Source organism: Oncorhynchus gorbuscha, linkage group LG01, assembly GCF_021184085.1.
Source record: "Oncorhynchus gorbuscha isolate QuinsamMale2020 ecotype Even-year linkage group LG01, OgorEven_v1.0, whole genome shotgun sequence".
In the NCBI taxonomy this organism is placed as follows: Eukaryota; Metazoa; Chordata; class Actinopteri; order Salmoniformes; family Salmonidae; genus Oncorhynchus; species Oncorhynchus gorbuscha.
The window spans coordinates 21,595,567-21,619,271 of record NC_060173.1 but is presented as its reverse complement, the minus strand read 5'-3'; the positions used below and the strand labels follow the sequence as shown (position 1 = coordinate 21,619,271).

The 23,705-nt window shown below is 42.5% G+C and overlaps 1 protein-coding gene across 4 annotated transcripts in view; it reads left to right on the top strand.

Annotated features, from left to right (window-relative positions):
* Positions 1–4,541: 4,541 nt before the first annotated feature.
* The window catches only part of LOC124034627 (protein arginine N-methyltransferase 8-B), a 42,081-nt gene continuing 22,917 nt past the window's right edge, over positions 4,542–23,705 (top strand). The window contains exons 1-5 of one of the 4 annotated variants that reach the window (XM_046348061.1): positions 4,542–5,093; positions 5,296–5,384; positions 12,514–12,738; positions 13,377–13,532; positions 19,821–19,884. In XM_046348061.1, the coding sequence (XP_046204017.1) occupies positions 5,081–5,093; positions 5,296–5,384; positions 12,514–12,738; positions 13,377–13,532; positions 19,821–19,884 (547 nt within the window). In that variant the 5' untranslated portion in view covers positions 4,542–5,080. Of the gene's footprint in view, positions 5,385–11,953; positions 12,035–12,510; positions 12,739–13,376; positions 13,533–19,820; positions 19,885–23,705 lie in introns of those variants that run through there. The other 3 variants (XM_046348052.1, XM_046348071.1, XM_046348080.1) reach the window with 3 other exon arrangements.

Below are 23,705 nucleotides of genomic sequence, written 5' to 3'. Positions count from 1 at the left end.
CAAGGTGTCTGGCAACATGACTGAATACAAACAGTGCAGCTATTCCCTCCGTAAGGCTATCAAACAAGCTAAGCGTCAGTACAGAGACAAAGTGGAATCTCAATTCAATGGCTCAGACACAAGAGGCATGTGGCAGGGTCTACAGTCAATCACGGACTACAAGATGAAATCCAGCCCAGTCATGGACCAGGATGTCTTGCTCCCAGGCAGACTAAATAACTTTTTGCCCGCTTTGAGGACAATACAGTGCCACTGACACGGCCTGCAACGGAAACATGCGGTCTCTCCTTCACTGCAGCCGAGGTGAGTAAGACATTTAAACGTGTTAACCCTCGCAAGGCTGCAGGCCCAGACGGCATCCCCAGCCGCGCCCTCAGAGCATGCGCAGACCAGCTGGCCGGTGTGTTTACGGACATATTCAATCAATCCCTATACCAGTCTGCTGTTCCCACATGCTTCAAGAGGGCCACCATTGTTCCTGTTCCCAAGAAAGCTAAGGTAACTGAGCTAAACGACTACCGCCCGTAGCACTCACTTCCGTCATCATGAAGTGCTTTGAGAGACTAGTCAAGGACCATATCACCTCCACCCTACCTGACACCCTAGACCCACTCCAATTTGCTTACCGCCCAAATAGGTCCACAGACGATGCAATCTCAACCACACTGCACACTGCCCTAACCCACCTGGACAAGAGGAATACCTATGTGAGAATGCTGTTCATCGACTACAGCTCGGCATTCAACACCATAGTACCCTCCAAGCTCGTCATCAAGCTCGAGACCCTGGGTCTCGACCCCGCCCTGTGCAACTGGGTACTGGACTTCCTGACGGGCCGCCCCCAGGTGGTGAGGGTAGGCAACAACATCTCCTCCCCGCTGATCCTCAACACGGGGGCCCCACAAGGGTGCGTTCTGAGCCCTCTCCTGTACTCCCTGTTCACCCACGACTGCGTGGCCACGCACGCCTCCAACTCAATCATCAAGTTTGCGGACGACACAACAGTGGTAGGCTTGATTACCAACAACGACGAGACGGCCTACAGGGAGGAGGTGAGGGCCCTTGGAGTGTGGTGTCAGGAAAATAACCTCACACTCAACGTCAACAAAACTAAGGAGATGATTGTGGACTTCAGGAAACAGCAGAGGGAACACCCCTATCCACATCGATGGAACAGTAGTGGAGAGGGTAGCTAGTTTTAAGTTCCTCGGCATACACATCACAGACAAACTGAATTGGTCCACTCACACTGACAGCGTCGTGAAGAAGGCGCAGCAGCGCCTATTCAACCTCAGGAGGCTGAAGAAATTCGGCTTGTCACCAAAAGCACTCACAAACTTCTACAGATGCACAATCGAGAGCATCCTGGCGGGCTGTATCACCGCCTGGTACGGCAACTGCTCCGCCCTCAACCGTAAGGCTCTCCAGAGGGTAGTGAGGACTGCACAACGCATCACCGGGGGCAAACTACCTGCCCTCCAGGACACCTACACCACCCGTTGTTACAGGAAGGCCATAAAGATCATCAAGGACATCAACCACCCGAACCACTGCCTGTTCACCCCGCTATCATCCAGAAGGCGAGGTCAGTACAGGTGCATCAAAGCTGGGACCGAGAGACTGAAAAACAGCTTCTATCTCAAGGCCATCAGACTGTTAAATAGCCACCACTAACATTGAGTGGCTGCTGCCAACACACTGTCATTGACACTGACCCAACTCCAGCCATTTTAATAATGGAAATTGATGGGAAATGATGTAAATATATCACTAGCCACTTTAAACAATGCTACCTTATATAATGTTACTTACCCTACATTATTCATCTCATATGCATATGTATATACTGTACTCTACAACATCGACTGCATCCTTATGTAACACATGTATCACTAGCCACTTTAACTATGCCACTTTGTTTACTTTGTCTACACACTCATCTCATATGTATATACTGTACTCGATACCATCTACTGTATGCTGCTCTGTACCATCACTCATTCATATATCCTTATGTACATGTTCCTTATCCCCTTACACTGTGTATAAGACAGTAGTTTTGGTATTGTTAGTTAGATTACTTGTTGGTTATCACTGCATTGTCGGAACTAGAAGCACAAGCATTTCGCTACACTCGCATTAACATCTGCTAACCATGTGTATGTGACAAATAAAATTTGATTTGATTTGATTTGATACTACTGCAACATGGTGATGCACTGAAGCCATTTTGTCCCCAAATGAATCAGATTTCTCAACACATATCAGTTCTTGCATATAATGAGGAATTAGAATGTAATAGGATCTATATTAGTTCTCACATGGAGAGGTGAGATGCACTGCTCACATTATTCAAACCAACAGAAATATCATCCTGCTGTACTCTCTATACTTGTATTCCCACTCCCTCCTGTGAGAGAGCAATGTTCTGGGACTAAAAATGCACATTTGGAATATTTTGGAAATATCTATAAGGCATTGTACATTTTATGTGGAGGTGCTCTAAATTCTACCAGACCAGTTAAAAAGTTCACCTGTTAAATGGGAGGGAAAACTCCTCCAATCAGAACACCATGCAGAGGTAACTTAGAGATAATAGCAGTCAATAGATAGCTCTGAGCATTATCAGTTAAAAAGAGGCTAATCATTGTAACTCATTGTATTTTGCTATTGTCATTCCTTGTTATGTTGCTCTTGTGTTAGACAAGAGATGATAGGACATTTTCGGTAGCAGTCGTTTGCTGATGAAAAGGCGGTATATAGATCAGCAGAAAGCTGAAGAGGAAATTGAAGCAATTTCAGTGCATCACTTTTAACAGAGACTCTTATGGGGAGAACAGTGATAGCTGATAGCTGACACAATGATACTGTCTGTCCTCTGCTAAACACTATGTTCAGACATAAATAAAGAGACAGATCGAGACAAGACACTGCATAACATCTGATCTGAGGAGCAATAACACTTAAAGGGATACTTCTAAGACTTAAGCCAAAGGGCTGGTCACCATTCAAACACAATCTGTCCCCTCCAATCTGTTCCATAGCCAAACGTTTGTCAAGGGCTTCAAGTGTGTGTGTTTGTGTGTGTGTGTGCTTGTGCATGTGTGCTTGCATGCATGTGTGTGTGTTTGTTTGCATGTGTGTATGTGTTGTTTACAGTATCTGGGATTCACGGTGTTTGTGCAGGCTTTGGTACGCAATTTCTCAGCTCCATGCATGATGTGCAGGGGCTGTGGAGAGTGGATGGGATGTACTGTAGCATGGGCTTCACTGGAGCTGCTGAGCAGTGTGTCTGGTGAGTGGTTGCACTCTGCCGTGAATAATGCAATGAGTGGTGTGGGTGGCAGAGGAAGTAGGTATTGCCTGATGATAAACACAGCTTTCACTCAGTCAAATTGCACTCAGCAGCACAACAATATATAGGCTACATGCAAAGAAATAGAATAGATAAGTACCGGTACCTAAATAAAATTAGACGGCAAGCTCTATGGCATCCCTTACTTAGCCCAACAACAGTACCTTGTATTTAAATTGAACAAAAATATTAACTCAACGTGTAAAGTGTTGGTCCATGATTCATGAGCTGAAATAAAAAATCCCAGATATGTTCCAAACCCACAAATCTCTCTCAAATATTGGGCACAAATTTGTTAACATCTCTGTTAGTGAGCATTTCTCCTATGTCAAGATAATCCATACATGTGGCATATCAAGAAGCTGATTAAACAGCATGATCATTGCACAGGTGCACCTTGTGCTGGGGACATTAAAAGGACACTAAAATGTGCCGCTTTGTCAACACAACACAATGCCACATATGTCTCAAGTTTTGAGAGAGCATGCAATTGGAATGCTGACTGCAGGAATGTCCACCAGAGCTGTTGCCAGAGAATTGAATGTTCATTTTTCTACCAATGTTCTTTTAGAGAATTTGGCAGTACGTCCAACTGGCCTCACAACCGCAGACTACGTGTAACCTCACCAGTCCAGGACCTTCACAGTCGGCTTCTTCACCTGCGGGATTGTCTGAGACCAGCCACCCGGACAGCTAATGAAACTGTGGGATTGGACAACCAAATAATTTCTATACAAAGTGTCAGAAACCTTCTCAGGGAAGCTCATCTGCGTGCTTGTCATCATCTTCAGAGTCTTGACCTGACTGCAGTCGGCGTAGTCACCGACTTCAGTTGACAAATGCTTGCCTTTGATGGCCACTGGCACGCTGGAGAAGTGTGCTCTTCATGGATAAATCCCGGTTTCAGGCATAAACTAAGGGCACAAAGGGCACAAACACAATTGCATATTATAGCTGGCAATTTGAAATTATTTACAAATATTCTTTCTGCTAATACAGGAATATTAAGGAACCACTGCACTACTTTTGTGATTTAAAAAAATGTATTAATATTTTTGTAAATATATTTAATAAAAAAATATAGATATTCACATTTTTCAGGGGGTGCTCTTCCCGCGGCTTTGGAGCAGCATAAATTCACTGACTAGACACCTATTCCTATATCGTCTCACTGAATATAGGAATAGGTGGACAAGCAAGCAGAATGGACTGATGTCTCACGTGCACGGTGAGGTGGTGGTGCCATGTCTTCCAAGTATCAAGACTTGCTTCCTGCCTTATCATCGCATTCAACCAGAGTAAAGTTGAACTTTATATAATAAGCTGCTTTTTAATTCGACAAAATGGCAATTAGATCAAGCAAAGCGTGAGCTCTTCTACGTTTTGGAGCTGCCTGCGCTGAAATGGGCTCATTAGAGGACAAGTTACTGCGCTATTAATAGGCTTAGTTAAATAGGCAATGGTTGCAATAGTTTCGTGGAAAATGAGCTGACATGAACATCTATGAGGCCTGATCAAGACATCACAGCAATAGGGACGTTGGATTCTATTTTTAGAAACCAATTTTGTTCATAAATGTGATGGGAACATTTCTGCTTGTGTGCGTCGCACCTGCTCTGGAGTAGCGTACACCGCTGGAGAATATGGAATGCCGTTTAATTGATTCATTTTGCCCAAAGGTTGCAAAGTGAAGAGTGGTTGCCTTATGCTGTCCTAGAAAGCTACATGTGTGAGAGAGGTAACTTTTGCACTCTGGATTACAGAACACGTTTATCTGCTAAAACGGGTTGCTATTCTTGTGGGACTTTATGTACTATTTTAATCTTTGAATTGTAAGATCCATTTTGTAAAATGTCATGATGTGGAACATTTTTTACTAACAGAACTCCGACTAAATCCTTAAATATATACAATTTCATCCTATTTTTATCCACATCGAGACACCATCTCTGTGGCTCTTATGGGAATGAAACACTCCTCCCGCTGTATGCTCCTCAGGAGAAAAATGGCGGAGTCCGAGAGCACTGAGGTAGGTGTGCAAGTTACGATAAATTAATGTAGGCTACACTAAATATATGAGTGATGAATAGGCTAGTGCAATGAGCTGTCAGGTTTGATTATCATTTCGAGGATGCAAAACCCATCCAGAGTAGGCTGGTACCTCTGAGATGTATTTGCTAGTACTCATCGGGTCCACTCTTGTGCACCAAATGCCCTTCGGTGACTGGCATGCTCCACTCATGCCATATAATTTTAATCAAAGCATAAAATTGTGACATCAAATTGTTATCTGAGCATAAATTGAGTCTTGTGACACCCTGTTTCATGGTAGCCTAGTTATCATAATGATAGCCTACTCGTGTGTCTGCCACCAACTATTTGTTTGTCTCTTATTCTGAGAAATGTCGCACTCCGTCACAGGTAAAGATTCAGAGCGATGTGATTTAGGGCGCGAATATTTGAGCTCGTGCGTCTTCCCTTGTCCTGTAGCTGCATTGCTGGACCATGCGCCGAATTGTCGACTAAAAATGAGTGTTATAACCAACATATGTTTTTAGTTTGTTGTTAGATTGTTAGGCGAGTGTTTAAACAGATTTGAGCAGGAATCTGACTGGCCAAAATCCCGTTCAGACGAGTGAGAGGTCCCTTAGTTTAATCAGTAATGTGTGTTTATCACCAGTACCTAGCTGAGTGTGTTTGGAAAATGCATATATTTCTATTAAATGTTGGATAGGGTATTGGGAAGTCCATAACTCATATTTGTATGCATAGCATAAAACAATCTGCTCAGCATAATATGACAGCCTAGAAATCAGTTTCACTTTAGAAGTATGAGCAGGGTCTGTAATAAAACTTTAAAGTACTACTTAAGTCGTATTTTGTGGTATTTGTACTTAACTATTTATATTTTTGACTACTTTTACTTCACTACATTCCTAAATAAAATGTGCTTTTTACTCCATACATTTTCCCTGACACCCAGAAGTACTCCTCATTTTTTAAAATGCTTAGCAGGACAGGAAGATAGTCAAATTCACTCACTAATCAAGAGAACATCCCTGGTCATCCCGGATTACTGCCTGTGATCTGACGGACTCACAAAATGCAAAATTCTTCGTTTGTAAATTATTTCTGAGTGTTGGAGTGTGCCCCTAGCTATCTCCGAATTAAAAAGATTAGCTTAATATAAGGAACTTTAGAGCATTTATACTTTTACTTTTGATACTTAAGTATATTTTATCCATTACATTTACTTTTTTTCAAACCAAATACTTTTAGACTTTTACTCGAGTAGTATTTTACTGGGTGACTTTTACTTGAGTCATTTTCTACTAAGGAATCTTTACTTTTACTCAAGTTTGACAATTAGGTACTTTTCCACTACTGGGAGGGTTTAGGGATACTAAGGGATATCAAGAGTTAAAAAAGGGTTGAACATTTTCTGGACATTTTCCATGGAAGTTAAGCCTGGGAATTTAGGGAATTTTGCTTAAATTCATCAAAAAAAGTTTGCTCATAATAGTGAACACTTTTTTTGTGGGATACACATAAGACAATTCTAGGTCTTGTGGCATATTTTGGTTAAACTATCCCCAATTCAATGGAATTGCAACCCTCTGCGTGCACAATGCATTCTTCCATCACATGTGCAGTGCACTCTTCCATCACATGTACAGCTGATTCTCAAGATTTTGCACACGAATGAGATGCTATTGAGCCCACACTACTACACTGTCTGAGCCAAGGACTACATGCTTTCTGGTAAGTTTTGATTACAATACTGGATGGGGTGAATATATTTTATGTGACATGCATGATTTTTTTGTTAACTAGTAAGTAGTAGCCTACAGCAAAGTGTGTTTAAATCATTTCTAACTTGTTAGGAAGTTCTGCTAGTTAGTTTTTTGCTACCATGTGGGTTTTAGCTTGCTTGAGCCTGCTAACTGAGGAGTGTTAATTCACCTGTTTCCATACATGTTTAATTTTAAAACATGTATTTTACAAAGGAGTTGTTTAATCTGACTGCTTAACTATTTATCTGTACATGGAATTGTATTTATTTTTTTACTAATTTTTTTCTAATCTTTATAGGAAAATGCCATGGGCACGACCTGATGTGTGGAGACATTTCACTGCAACTAAATGTAGATGGAAAAGCATTGTACATTTGCAAATACTGTGCCAAATCATTTGTGACAAATGCAACAAAGATGCAGAATCATTTGGCCAAGTGCATGAAGTTCCCTCAGCGCTCACAACAAGCAACCTCTGACAAAAGTCCCTCTACTTCTACTCGAGGTGAAAATGATCAGACACCTTATTGATAGCAACAGCTCATGGTCCTCCTGGAATCAGAAGTTTTTTTTGACTCAATCGTGGAACGTAGTCAGAGAAATGCTGATGAATGTCTTGCTCAAGCTGTGTATGCTGTTTCACCTCTGATGCTCACAGGCAATGTGTATTGGAAGATATTTCTGAATGTTCTTCGCCTAGCATACACCCCTCTAACCAGACATGCTTTATCTACTAATTTGATGGATGCGGAGTTCAGCAGAGTTCAAGTGAAGGTCAAGCAAATCATAGAGAAAACATTGCACTGTATTGCAATCATCTCTGAGGTGTGGTCGAATGTTCATGGCCAAGGAATAATTAACTACATAAACTCCACCCCTCAACCAGTATTCTACAAGAGCACAGACACAAGGGACAACAGACACACTGGTCTCTACATTGCAGATGAGCTGAAGGAAGTCATCAATGACCTTGGACCACAGAAGGTATTTGCACTGGTGACAGACAATGTTGCGAACATGAAGGATGCTTGGTCTACCCTCACATCACACCCATATGACTGTGCTGCTCATGCATTGAATCTGCTCCTCAAGGACATCATGGCACTGAAAACAATGGATACACTCTACGAGAACCAAGGAATGGTTAGGTATGTGAAGGGTCATCAAGTTACAGCAGCAATCTACCTCACCAAGCAAAGAGAGAAGAATAAGAACATCACATTGAAGCTGTCCAACACCTGTTGGGGTGGTGTTATCATGTTTGACTGTCTCCTGGAAGGGAAGGAGTCTCTCCAAGAAATGACCGTATCACAGTCTGCCGATATGGCCTGCCCCATCAAGAGGATCCTCCTGGATGATGTATTTGGGGAAAGAGTGGTAAGCAGTCTGAAACTCCTGAAACCTATAGCAGTAGCCATTGCATGGATTGAGGGAGACAATGCCATCCTGTCTGATGTTCAGACTCTGCTTGCAGATATAAGAGAAGAAATCTGTTCTGCCCTGCCCACTTCACTGTTGCTCCAAGCAGAGGAAACTGCAGTTCTGAAATACATAAAAAAGCCTGAAGACTTCTGCCTGAAGCCCATTCATGCTGCAGCGTACATGGTGGACCCCAAGTATAATGGCAAGAGCATCCTGTGTGGTGCAGAGATCAACAAGGCCTGTGGTGTCATCACTACTGTGTCTTGCCACCTTCGCCTGGATGAGGGCAAGGTTCTTGTCAGTCTGGCGAAGTACACTTCCAAGCAACATATCTCATCAGCCACCTGGTGGAAGGAACTTTGTGGATCTGAGGCTCTTTCCCCTGTTGCCTCCATCCTCCAAATCCCACCAACATCAGCTGCCTCAGAGCGCAACTGGTCCTTGTTTGGGGACACACATCAAGGCACGCAACAGGCTGACCAATACAAGGGTTGAAAAATTGGTGGCCATCCGAGCAAATTTGAGGCTTTTTGAGCCTGACAACAAGCCATCCTCAATAAGGTTGGAAAGTGACAGTGAAGAATAGGCCTCAGAGTCTGATGTTCAAGAGGTGGACATTGAGGAGGTCCAGGGAGAAGACATGGGAGCCTGAGAGGAAGACAACGAAAGCTTTAGTTTCTAGACTATGATTTTACTGAAGTATGTAGAAAATGTTTTTGGGAGATGCGATGGATCATTGGGGATCATTCAATATTCTTTCTTTTGTTCAGTGAAATCATCCCATGTGAAGACTCATTTAAATCAAGTTCAATTCGTAAGTAACATTTTATTTTTTTATTTCTCCTGGAAGGATTTAATCATTTGCAATTGTCTACTTATGATAAGGTCAAAGATTTATGTTTCTGTCTCCATATAATATGGTAAATATATCCAATGCGAAAAACATCTACATTTAAATGGTATTAATCTTAAGTTGCATATATTTTCGTTAATTCCCATATGTTCCCGTTAATTCCCATACATTCCTGTTGATTTCCACAGAAAGTTTCCCCAAAATGTTCAACCGTAGGGATGTCCCAAGAATCCCAGATAGCATTGGGTGCTGCTGCTTCCAATGATTCAAAAACTACTTCTCTCTGCTGACATGTTGGCACATACACTTACATATAAGAGGCAGACTGGCACTCTGTTTTTCAAAAGGTCTTCTGTAAATTATTCATCCACAAAGTTCTTTCAGATGCGGATAATAATGTCATTACTAAGGTAGAGTGTAGTAAGCGGACTAAGACCATTATCTGAGGGTAATGGAGCCCTCCCCTGAAGTAATGGAATGAGTCTAGTTGGATGTGAAGTGTTTGAGTGCCGTGGTGGCAGGAGCCCAGATCCACAGTGGTTTTCTTGACTTGTGAAAGTGATAGACTCCCCTGACCAGGGCCAGAATACAGAACGGTCACACAGGGCACGCGACCCGGGACCGACGACCGCACAGATAGCATGTGATAGCAAAATGTGTACAATTGCAGTAAATGGGCTTTAACACTTTTAAATGATCTATGCTTCATGGCAAAATAGGAGGAAATTATCTTTAAAACTGTAACATTTTCCCTCAGCCTCATGGCAAAATGTAAACAATAGCATGAGATAAAACAGCACATTTTTCTCTCTTACCCATGGCAGAAAGTGTAGAATTGCAGGAATTTAGCTTTAAAACTGCAATATTTACTCTCAGTCTCATGACAGAATGTATAGAATAGCATTATAAAACTGCAAATTCTTCCCACAAAATGTGTTAGAGGCTAGTGCCCCGGGGCCCCAAATGCGGTAGACTAGCCCTGAGAGCAATGATTCCTTCATGCACAAATTGCTCTTAGGGAACCATGGTCAATATCAGTCATTAATTTATGGGGAGTTTGTCATGTCTATTCTGATGAAGAGCAGCATAATCTGCCATGCACCTATTTCTGTTTCAGCTTGTTTTTCATTTGTACTGTACAGAATTCTGATTTATTTGTCTACTGTGGTTGTTCTCCAGACACCAAGGACTGAAGAGGTCACTTGAGGGTTAAGGGGCTGTGGTTTACACTAGCCAAAATAATGCTCCTCCCAAATAACAAGACAACATGTTGAAGTCCAAATCTGACTGGTCAGTGAACAGAGGTTGACGACGGGGACACATCCTGTACAGTGTCTTAACCTTAAAAACGTCAGATTGCACGTTCCCCTTTCACACAAAGGACCCATCATTCCGCTCTTGCATTCTGAGTGTCTGTGCTTAGTGGAATTACCTTTTTCTCTGTCATTCTATACACCCTGGAACATTCTCTTCAGGCATCTGATGTTGAGCACAGCAACTTAACAGATTTAGGGAAGGATCTCAGCATTTATTTAATTAATGTTTCAAATTAACATTCATTCAGAGAGTCTGAGGTCCATTGCAGGACAATACAACTCACTGAACTTTAGGAGATAGAAAGTAGTGGAGTTTTATTCTGTTTTTGTGGATGTTCCTGAGTAAAATATTCCCTGCTGTTTTGGGATGTGCTGTCATATTTCACATGAAGTGAATTGCACTCATTGTGTGTCATTTCCCGATGGAACACCAGTAAATAGATAATACCAGTGGATCTCAGCTTGGCAATTCACTGCAGCGGCTAAAGGCTGCTGTTTTCTTTACATGCTTGACATGGCAATTGTACTGTACTCCCTACCACTGAGGAAGTACAGTTCCCGCTCAGCCCAGTCAAAACTGTTCGCTGCTCTGGCTCCCCAATGGTGGAACAAACTCCCTCACGACGCCAGGACAGCGGAGTCAATCACCACCTTCTGGAGACACCTGAAACCCCACCTCTTTAAGGAATACCTAGGATAGGATAAAGTAATCCTTCTCACCCCCCCTCCCCCCCTTAAAATATTTAGATGCACTATTGTAAAGTGGTTGTTCCACTGGATGTCATAAGGTGAATGCACCAATTTGTAAGTCGCTCTGGATAAGAGCGTCTGCTAAATGACTTAAATGTAAATGTAAAATGTACTATTTTCTGCTTGAGAGTAAAAGTTGAGGAATAAAAAATTGTGGTGAAAAAAAGATTACTGCAGTACCCATATAGATGACCGCTCAGTCCGCTGCTGCTAGACCATCCCCATTACGAAAGAAAACAAGGACAAAGACAAAGCTGCACAGTCAGATTGGCTGCTGAAAGCACAAGACAAAGGAGAAGCACTTATTGTTTTTAACAAGAACAGATCAATATCACTGACAGCCATGAGAGTGAAGTCTAAATCTTAAGATGTATGTGCACCGAGGAATAGAACAAATGGATTGAGTTGAATGCTCACATTAGATTTTTTCCCCCTCTGTCCTCTGATAATATGTCCAGGAGGGATCATTTTGGATCATTTTTCTCCTGCTGAGCTATGGGCTGATCAGACAGGCTTTTCTCTGCTCTCCCAGCATTCATTGCAGGTGACTATCAGAGTTTTACAGGCACACCTGTGTAGAATTATTTATCTTCTGCTTTCCTCAGACAGACATTTACATTTACATTTTAGTCATTTAGCAGACGCTCTCACCCAGAGTGACTTACAATAAGTAGTGAGAGCATACATTTCCGTACTTTTTCGTACAGACCTCTGGTCAATACTGTTATCGTTGTCTAGGAGAATAGGCTCTGTGACCTCACCTCTGGGGCACCATGGGAAAGCTAATGGCAGCTGAGAGATGAAAATATCAAAGAATATAAATGTCTGCATGATTTAAGCTTCCCGCAGATTGTGAGGTGAATGCAAACAGTGTTATGTTCTCCAGAGTCAATGCATTGTGTTTTTGAGTTTTATCATCATTCAGTATGCCCTTCACCCACTGTTTCTCTATGGAAGACTTGACTTATCTGCCTCCGCCCCATGAAGACTTTGTGTATTACCATTCTCTCCAACCCTTAGCAGCAGCCACAGCCAATCCGCATCATCCAGTCTCAGCGCGTGCAGCCAACCTCGCTGCCCAAGCCTGTACCCTCCATCCACCATGTCCCACAGCCGCCCCATACGCCCCACGCTGCCTCCCTGCCCAGCTGCCCTGGCCGGGGAAAGATGGCCAAGTTCCTCAACCCTGAGGAGATGACCTCCAGGGACTACTACTTTGACTCCTACGCCCACTTTGGCATCCATGAGGTAGGGCTGCCCTGTGGCTGTATGTAATGTATCAAGCATCTCAAAGTGGTAGTGCTGATCTATGATCAGCAAAAGATTAGAAGGGGGGGGTTTGCTTGAGTTTAGATGAGCCTTCCTACTCTATATTATGATTATAATGATTATTATTCCTACTTTGCGATACCATGTAAATACAGGCCCACTTCTTACCTACTGTGTCTTTACATGACTATGTAAAGTTTGTGTCACAATAGACTGGCCCACTTTAGAACATATCACAGTGGTGCATCTCATCCCCAGAGATGTACTGTGTTTTTAGGGAGTAAGGGAGGAAGATGTCAGAAGGGTGCAGAGCATCTTTCAAGTTAGACCTGTGAGATTAGGTTTATTCAGTGACATTTTTAGAATGTAAGTCAGATGTGTTTGAATCATTTCTGCCTGTAAATGTTTCTGTCAGAGAGAGAATGGCTGAAATGACTTAAGAGGGATATGCAGTAGCGCATTGATTTTCACTGTGTACCAGTGTGTCTGAAATGGAAGGGTAGGATTACTGCAGATTAATATCTACATAGCCTGTGCAATTATGATTTTTATCCATACTACACAAATCTAGATTTGGACATCTCCCACCCTGACATCAATCATTTTTCACTGAGCAGGAGATGCTGAAGGACGAAGTGAGGACGCTGACCTACAGAAACTCCATGTACCACAACAAGCACGCTTTTAAAGACAAGATCGTCCTTGATGTGGGCAGTGGGACTGGTATCCTGTCCATGTTTGCAGCCAAGGCGGGAGCCAAGCACGTGTATGGGGTAAGAAAAGCTTTCTCCCTCCATGCGCCCTGTCCGGTCTCAAACTAGAATGTTATCAGTCAGAACCATTGCGACCAACAGCATCAGGAAATGCTGTGAAACCTAGCCTGACAATCTGCTCGCTCTCCCCAGACTGTCTTTGTGTGTGTGTGAATTTGGACAAATGTTCTGCCAATACCGAGGCTGTGCAACACTAACTTCTCACTGCCTGCAAGTTGCAACTATATCGTTCCATCTGTCATTCTATTTTCCTGTTTTATTGGTTTTGATTTCCCATCTATATTCTACTGCAACCTATATGCAGTTTCCCATCTTTGGTTTTATTATGCTCTCACTGTGAGCTCTGGGGCCATGCCGTTATCAGATCCATCACTTAGACTCCACCAGAGAGACAAACCCCAGAGAACAGATCTGGGCTCGAGGCCAACTCTGAACTCTTCCATACAGAACATCACCCTGTCAGAGAAAGGGTCTTTCACAGAGAAAAGGAACATCTAATGTTATTATAAAAAACAGATCAAAGACCTTTCATACAGAACATCAAACCTGACATCCCAGTATCAAAATGGAGGATCATATCTAAGCAGTGGTAGACTCTAAATCACACAATTGGAGTAAAATCCTGTATCACCATTGCTGAACTGATAAGCCACAGTCTAGGAGTTTAATTAACAGGAAAAGCACACCCAATTATAGCAGTGATGACATCTCTGCTACTGTAAGTCCTTCACACTAAATAGTTTAACAGTCCTTATGCAGATGTTTTCCTGCCTGAAAGGCTACCTAGTATAAGTTATTCCTAAGAGGTAGCTGTGTGACTATGGGAGACTATCTCCAGGTAGGAGGAGCTGTGTGACTGCCTGGGGGTGATAGGTAGTGATGCCTCCTGGCCCCAGTGAGAGCTGAGAGATGTGAGGGGCATATAGACCTCTGTGGGAGAGAGTGCCCACTCAGGAATGGCACTGAAAGTAGATATATGTCCCCGTCTTGGGCAAGTGGAGAAATCGGTACACAGCCTTGGTGAACAGATGCGGTGGCAGCCTGGCAGATGACCATGGGCACTGGGGTGTAGAGGGTCAGGCATTCCCCAGGTGACAGACCCAGGACAGCGAGGCACGGAGCGGGCAGGCCTCAGCCGGGTCCCTCTACCCTGGCTTTACGAAGGGCCCAAGCATTAGCCAGCTCCACCCTGTTGCCCTTTCCTCTCTGTTTTCCAGAGTTCATTACAGATTGAGATCACATGGGTGGTGTAGAGCATGATTCCCCTTGTACACCTCAGACATACACATCCATAGTAGGCTGTGGAGCATACATGGAGGAAAAATCGATACCTTCAGAATCCTGACACTTTTAAAGTTCAATATTGATCAGTATGACTGTGTCCCGGGGCCTGCTTTATTAATGTGAAGGCTTTCAATGAAAGTCTCCACAGTTGATGGATGAGTGCTTTCATTGTAGAAAAATGTGTATAGGGAGCTGTTGGGCTCTCCTGGTGGGGTTCCAGACTATGGGCCAGACTATGGCCATGGTGAAAGCCAGACAGGGAGGCAGAGTACCACTGACAGGGGGAGAGATCCTTTTTTATACAGGCAGAGAGCAAAGTGTGAAAATATGACATTTTATTGAGATGCCTAACTCGCTGCTCTGTGTCTGTGTGAAAGGGAGAGAGAGAGACAATGGCGAGAGGTTCTTCAGGTCCTGCTGAACTTGGGTTCCCGAGTGGCGCAGCAGTCTAAGGCACTGCATCTCAGTGCTAGATGTGTCACTACAGACACCCTGGTTCGAATTCAGGCTGTATCACAACCGACTGTGATTGGGAGTCCTATAGGGCAGTGCACAGTTGGCCCAGTGTCGTCTAGGTTTGGCCGGTGTAGGCCATCATTGTAAATAAGAATTTGTTCTTAACTGACTTGCCTGGTTAAATGAAATTGTACATTACCTGAAGAACACAGCTCTGACAGCTGAGCACCGGAAAGGACAGACTGTTATATTATTTGTTTCTACAACTCTACTGAAGAAGACTTCAAATCAAATGTTATTTGTCATGCTTTGTAAACAACAGGCGTAGACTACCAGTGAAATGCTTGCTTATGGATACTTTTCCAACAATGCAGAGTTAAAGGTAAAGATACAAAATTAAATTGTAATAGTGACACAAGGAATAACGACTACAGTGAATAACGAATAATAATGACTAAAAATAACATGGCTATATACAGGAAGTACTTGTTATGTCGATGTGCAATGGTACTAGGTAATTGAGGTAATGATGTATACTCAACAAAACTAAACGCATCATGCAACAATTTCAAATATTTTACTGAGTTACAGTTCATTTGTAAGGAAATTAATTAGGCCCTAATCTATGGATTTCACATGACTGGGAATACATATATGCATCTGTTGGTCACATACAGTGCGTTCTTGTCCTAGTCCTCTTCAATGGCTGTGCGAAGTTGCTGGATATTGGCTGGAACTGGAACACGTTGCCAAACACATTGATCCAGAGCATCCCAAACATGATCAACGGGTGACATGTTTGGAGAGTATGCACCGGGACATTTTCAGCTTCCAGGAATTGTGTACCAATCCTTGTGACATGAGGTGATGGTGGCAGATGAATGGCACGAAAAGCCTCCAGGATCTTGTCACGGTATCTCTGTGCGTTCAAATTGCCATTGATTAATATGCAATTGTGTTCGTTGTCCGTAGCTTATGCCTGTCCATTCCATAACCCCCCCCACCGCCACCATGTGGCACTCTGCTTGCAATGTTGACATCAGCAAACCACTCAACAACATGCCAACAGGCGGGTTATGGTAGAGAAATGAACATTACATTTTCTGACACTAGCTCTGGTGGTTATTTCTGCAGTCAGCATGCCAATTGCACGCTCCCTCAACTTGAAACATCTGTTGCATTGTGTTGTGTGACAAAACTGCATATTTTAGAGTGGCCTTTTGTCCTCAGCACAAGGTGCACCTGTGTAATGATCATGCTGTTTAATCAGCTTCTTGACATACCACACCTGTCAGGTGGATGGATTATCTTGGCAAAGGAGAAATGCTCACTAACAGGGATGTAAACAAATTTGTGCACAACATGTGAGAGAAATAAGCTTTTTGTGCTGATGGAACATTTCTGGGATCTTTTATTTCAGCTCATGAAACATGGGACCAACACTTTACATGTTGTTCAGTGTACATATAGGTAGGGGTAAAGTCACTAGGCAACAGGATATATAATAGACAGTAGCAGCAACGTGTCAAAGGGTTAGTGTGTGTAACTGAGTCAGGTTTGTAGGCCTCCTTGCTCGCACACGCTTTTTCAGTTCTGCCCACAACATTTCTATAGGATTGAGGTCAGGGCTTTGTGATGGCCACTCCAGTACCTTGACTTTGTTGTCCTTAAGCCATTTTTCCACAACATTGGAAGTATGCTTGGGGTCATTGACCATTTGGAAGACCCATTTGTGACCAAGCTTTAACTTCCTGACTGATGTCATGAGATGTTGCTTCAATATATCCACATAATTTTCCTGCCTCATAATGCCATCTATTTTGTGAAGTGCACCAGTCCCTTCTGCAGCAAAACACTCCACAACATGATTTTTCCACCCCTGTGCTTCTCGGTTGAAATGGTGTTCTTTGGCTTGCAAGCCTCCCGCTTTTTCCTCCAAACATAACGCTGGTCATTATGGCCAAACAGTTATATTTTTGTTTCATCAGACCAGAGTGTCAGGATTTGGCCAGGGTTGTTCCGGTTTTTGGTCACTAGATGCCCCCATTGTGCCTTTTGACCTTTTGTTTCCCCTTGATCCCCATTATTATTTGCACCTGTGCCTCGTTTCCCCTGATTGTATTTAAACCCTTTGTTTTCCTCAGTTCTGTTCTCTGTGTTTGTATGTTAGCACCCAGCCCTAGTACTCTGTGAACTCTTGTTGATCCCGGTGGACTCTCTTGTGGAATTATTTTTTTTGTTCTTGTTTGTTTTTTTGAGTATCTTTTGAGGCTTTTTGTGCTATACCTTCCACCTTGTGGATTTACCTTTTTGTCTTGTAGGATTACCTTTGTTCTTGTGGAATTCCTTTTGAGGTTGTGGAGTTACATGTTTTCCTGAAGAACTTTACTTTTTACTTCATTAAATACACCGTCTCAAGTACTGCTGTGTCTGCCTCATCTTCTGGGTTCTGCCGACTATTCGTGGCTCAGTTGGTTAAGTGACTGTTTCTCACTCCGGAGACCCGGGTTCGTAACCGGGTCCTGACACAGAGGACGTTTCTCCAAAAGGTACGATCTTTGTCCCCATGTGCAGTTGCAAACCGTAGTCTGGCTTTTTTTATGGCGGTTTTGGAGCAGTGGCTTCTCCCTTGCTGAGCGGCCTTTCAGGTTATGTCGATATAGGACTCTTTTTGCTGTGGATATAGATCCTTTTGTACCTGTTTCCTCTAGTATCTTCACAAGGTCTTTTGCTGCTGTTCTGGGATTGATTTGCACTTTTCGCACCAGTACGTTCATCTCTAGGAGACAGAATGCGTCTCCTTCCTGAGTGGTATGATGGCTGTTATCCCATGGTGTTTATACATGCGTACTATTGTTTGTACAGATGAACGTGGTACCTTCAGGCATTTGGAAATCGCTCCCAAGGATGAGCCAGACTTGTGGTCTACAATTTTTTTCTGAGGTGTTGGCTGATTTCTTTTGATTTTCACATGATGTCAAGCAAAGAGGCACTGAGTTTGAAGGTAGGCCTTGTGATACAGTGAAATAATCTGTCTGTAAACAATTGTTGGGAAAATGATTTGTGTTATAGCCTCAAGTTCATTACCATAATGCAACGTTAACTATTCATGAAAATCGCAAATGAAATGAAATAAATATATTGGCTCTCAAGCTTAGCCTTTTGTTAACAACACTGTCATCTCAGATTTTCAAAATAAGCTTTTCAACCATAGCAAAACAAGCATTTGTGTAAGAGTATTGATAGCTAGCATAGCATTAAGCCTAGCATTCAGCAGGCAACATTTTCACAAAAACAAGAAAAGCATTCAAATAAAATCATTTACCTTTGAAGAACTTCGGATGTTTTCAATGAGGAGACTCTCAGTTAGATAGCAAATGTTCAGTTTTTCCAAAACTATTATTTGTGTAGGAGAAATCGCTCTGTTTTGTTCATCACGTTTGGCTAAGAAAAACCCCCGAAAATTTAGTCACAAAACGCTAAACTTTTTTCCAAATTAACTCCATAATATCGACAAAACATGGTAAACGTTGTTCAGAATCAATCCTCAAGGTGTTTTTCACATATCTATTCGATGATATATCATTCGTGGAAGTTTGGTTTCTCTGAATCACATGGAAAAATACATGCAGCTGGAGATTACGCACAAATTTCGACGGAGGACACCAGGCGGACACCTGGTAAATGTAGTCTATGGTCAATCTTCCAATGATATGCCTACAAATACGTCACAATGCTGCAGACACCTTGGGGAAACGACAGAAAGTGTAGGCTCGTTCCTGGCGCATTCACAGCCATATAAGGAGACATTGGAACACAGCGCCTCACAAATCTGTCTCACTTCCTGTTTGAAGTTTCATCTTGGTTTCGCCTGTAGCATTAGTTCTGTGGCACTCACAGACAATATATTTGCAGTTTTGGAAACATCAGTGTTTTCTTTCCAAAGCTGTCAATTATATGCATAGTCGCGCATCTTTTCGTGACAAAATATCTTGTTTAAAACGGGAACGTTTTTCATCCAAAAATGAAATACTGCCCCCAGAGTTTCAAGAGGTCAATGACTCCAACCTATGTGTTCTTCCGACTTCAACTGTACATCTCGCCTGTTTTTGCTATCGATCATCAAGACTGGACTGCAGACTGTGGTAAGACGAAGGGAGGATGGGTGTCTATTTAACAACAGCTGGTGTGCGATCAATAATATGAAGGAACGCTCAAGTTTTTGCTGACCTTTGTTAGAATACCCCGTTATAAGTTGAAGACCATATTTTTTTACCAAGGGACTTTTCATCTTTAGTTTTCGTAGCTGTCTATTTAACATCACAAACAGTTTCTGGACTGGACTTCCAGTGCCAACTACTTTCTCAGAACTCATCTGTTGGATGGAGTTAGAGAGCAGCATATTCCACCATTGTTGATTTGCTTTGTCATCCACACATCTGATGCACAATAGTGCCATTAAGTATTTTTTCAGTTAATTAGTTTTCCTTGATCAGTGATATCGTTGTCAAAATGTTTGAAGTGATGTTTGTTTTGTTTTTTCCCCAGATTGAATGTTCCAGTATATCGGAATACTCTGAGAAAATCATCAAGTCTAACCACCTGGACAGTGGTAAGAGCTGAAGGTCTTATTCACTGTGCCTATTTACTTTTCTCCTCAGAGATGCAGTACAACAAAGATGTGACCGTGACTGTCATTGTCTAAAAGGGGAGGATTCACCAAGATCGTGGGAAGTTGTCCATCTGTGTGAGAGGAAATATGGCTAATTAAAAACATAATGCGAAAGTAACTATATTCTCACTTCTCTGTAGAAAACAAGTGAGTTTACTTCTTGGGGATCAATTTCACAATTTGTACAGTGATATTTAATAGGGGAGTAATCACATATTCATGCAAAATGTTTACTCAGCTAACAGCCAAGTTGCGATTTAAGCTCTAACAAAATAATAGCATAGACAAAAAGTAGCATCAGCAAAATCAATCTTTCCAAAGCCCTGCCTGTTAAATATGGATGGAGTAATTGTGTGGACCAGCTCATTTGCAACTTCCAGTGTGTTTGGCGAAGCTTTTGGAAAGCCAATGACAGAGTGGTAACTGGTACCAAGCCTGGGAGCGTTCATTTTCATGATGACAAAGACTTCTGTTCTCTGAGAAACTGTATTCAATAACTCCAGGTAGGAGAAGAAACGTGATTGTCGCCAACTCGTCTCAGCCGGAGTGAGAATCCACTTATTTTCTTTAGCCTCCAGGTGAGCTGATTTATATGAGAACATTATGGACTGGCTGTGTGGCTCTGTATAGGGATAGCCACCACTTAGAAAACATACAGTGCATTTGGAAAGTATTCAGACCCTTGGCATTTTCCACATTTTATTATGTTACAGCAATATTCTAAAATTGATTAAATTAAAGATTGTCCTCGTCAGTCTACACACAACACCCCATAATGACAAACTAAAACAGTTATTATTTATAAAAATAACAGAAATCTTATTTACAAAAGTATTCAGACCTTTTGCTATGAGACTCGAAATTGAGCTCCGTTGCATCCTGTTTCCATTGATCATCTTTGAGATGTTTCTACAACTTGATTGTAGTCCTCCTGTGGTAAATTCAATTGATTGAACATGATTTGGAAAGGTACACACCCGTCTATATAAGGTCCCACAGTTGATGGTGCATGTCAGAGCAAAAACCAAGCCTTGAGGTCGAAGGAATTGTCCGTAGAGCTCTGAGACAGGATTTTGTTGAGGCACATATCTGGGGAAGGGTACAAAAAATGTATGCAACAAGAACACAGTGGCCTCCTTCATTCTTAAATGGAAGAAGTTTGGAACCACCAAGCCTCTTCCTAAAGCTGGCCGCCTGGCCAAACACTCTTACAGAGCTCCAGAGTTGGAGAACTTTCCAGAAGGACAACCATCTCTGCAGCACTCGACCACTCAGGCATTTATTGTTGAGTGGCTAGATGGAAGCCACTCCTCAGTAAAGGCACAGCATACGTGGGATTTGCCAAAAGGCACCTAAAGGACTCTCAGACCATGAGAAACAAGATTCTCTGGTCTGATGAAACCAAGATTGAACTCTTTGGCCTGAATGCCAAGTGAGATGTCTGGAGGAAACCTGGCATCATCCCTACGGTGAAGCATGGTGGTGGCAGCATCATGGTGTCGGGATGTTTTTCAGCGGCAGGGACTAGTCAGGATTGAGGGAACCGTGACGTGAACGGAGCAATGAAAACCTGTCAGGACCTCAGACTGGGGCAAAGAATCACCTTCCAACAGGACAACTCTGAACAGCCACTAGAACGCGGCGGCAGGGTAGCCTAGTGTTTGGAGCGTTGGACTAGTAACCAGAAGGTTGCAAGTTCAAATCCATGAGCTGACAAGGTAAAAAACCTGTTCTGCCCCTGAACAGGCAGTTAACCCACTGTTCCTAGGCCGTCATTGAAAATAAGAATTTGTTCTTAACTGACTTGCCTAGTTAAATAAAGGTAAAATAAAAGGAGTGGCTTCGGGACGGTCTCTGAATGTCCTTGAATGGCCCAGCAAGAGCCTGGACTTGAACCTGATCAAACATCTCTGGAGAGACCTGAAAATAGCTGTGCAGCGACGCTCCCCATCCAACCTGACAGAGCTTGAGAGGATCTGCAAAGAACAATGGGAGAAGACCTGGGCAGGGTAGCCTAGTGGTTAGAGCGTTGGACTAGTAACCGAAAGGTTGCAAGTTCAAAAATCCCCAAGCTGACAAGGTAAAAATCTGTCGTTCTGCCCCTGAACAGGCAGTTAACCCACTGTTCCTAGGCCGTCATTGAAAATAAGAATTAGTTCTTAACTGACTTGCCTAGTTAAATAAAGGTAAAATAAAAAATACCCAAGACTCAAAGCTGTAATCGCTGCCAAAGATGCTTCAACAGGGTTAAGGTTCTGATTACTTATGTAAATGCCATATTTCAGTTTTTTATATTCATATAATATTCATATATTAACCTATTTTATAATTATAAAAACCTGTTTCTGCTTTGCCATTATGGGCTATAGTTTGAAACCTCCCCCGATTTAATCCATATTAGAATAAGGCTGTAATGTAACAAAATGTGAGGAGTCTGAATACTTTCCGAATGCACTGTATGTGTAGACAAAGCGCATACTGACTGGAAAAGGACTTTAAATTTGTTCAACTTTAATTTCAAGCGATACGTTTTTGTGGCTACAACAGTACTTTGAGCCCACTATTCAGTCATCATTAAAGTGTAAATCTGATTTGATCTGAATGTCAGAAACAACATGTGTAAAGTGAATAGAAATGTCGTCTGTGTGCTGTAGGCAAGGTCACCTAATTTTCCATGATGCACTCTATTCCTTGAAAAAGAAAGGAGAGCCGCACACTCTAGGAGCTCAGATGCAATAATGTAATATTATTGCAAGCTGTCTTCAATCATCTGTGCGAATGTTGGTTATTAAATTATTGCATCTGAGCTCTTAGAGTGTGCGGCTCTCCTTTACATTTTACATTTACATTACATTACATTTAAGTCATTTAGCAGACGCTCTTATCCAGAGCGACTTACAAATTGGTGCATTCACCTTATGACATCCAGTGGAACAGTCACTTTACAATAGTGCATCTAAAACTTAAGGGGGCGGGGGGGTGAGAGGGATTACTTATCCTATCCTAGGTATTAAGTAATCCCCCTCACCCCCCCCCCCCCCCCCCTTAAGTTTTGAAGTGTTCTACACCGCTAGCCAGCACCTCGCCTAAATAGGTGTGCGTTTCTTTCGCCTCCAAATTACACTGTACTCCTTGTCATTATTGCGTTACCCAAAAGCACTTCAGCCTAGGTTGAACAGAAGGGGAATCAGTCGCTCAAGTGAGGAACTTGATTATCCAAAAACGTTTTCCTTAGCCTAGGACACTTCAACAGGTGACTCGAAAGGATCTTTGTTTTTATTCATGGGACCAAACAGACAGGCTTGCGTTTCAGCATAAGACGCCTTCAGCAGAGCCTGAAACTCATTGGTATGATCAGAGCTAACATATTTGTCTTTGTGTCATTTGTAAGCGCACTTACTCTACAGATGATCTCAGGTAAACGTGAAGATAGCCAGATGGAGATTTTGTTGTTTGTCAACTGGTGCGATACATTTGGAGCAACACTGGTTTGACTCTGTAAGGGGGAGTCACAAGGCACAGGGCCTTTTTCAGGGGGTGGATTTAGTGATTTGTCAAACAAATCAGTTCAAAAAGTAGGTTACCTTTGAACATTTATCCAAAATAACAGTGCACTGTGCACCACCGCCAACTTATCCTTCAATTCACAAGTGGCTGAAACATCTCACTGGAGAAAGCATCCGAGCGAGCGAAACGGCCCCCTCTGTCTTACTATATGTAGCCTGTGTATCTGATGCTGTCTGGCCAAAAAAATAGTATGA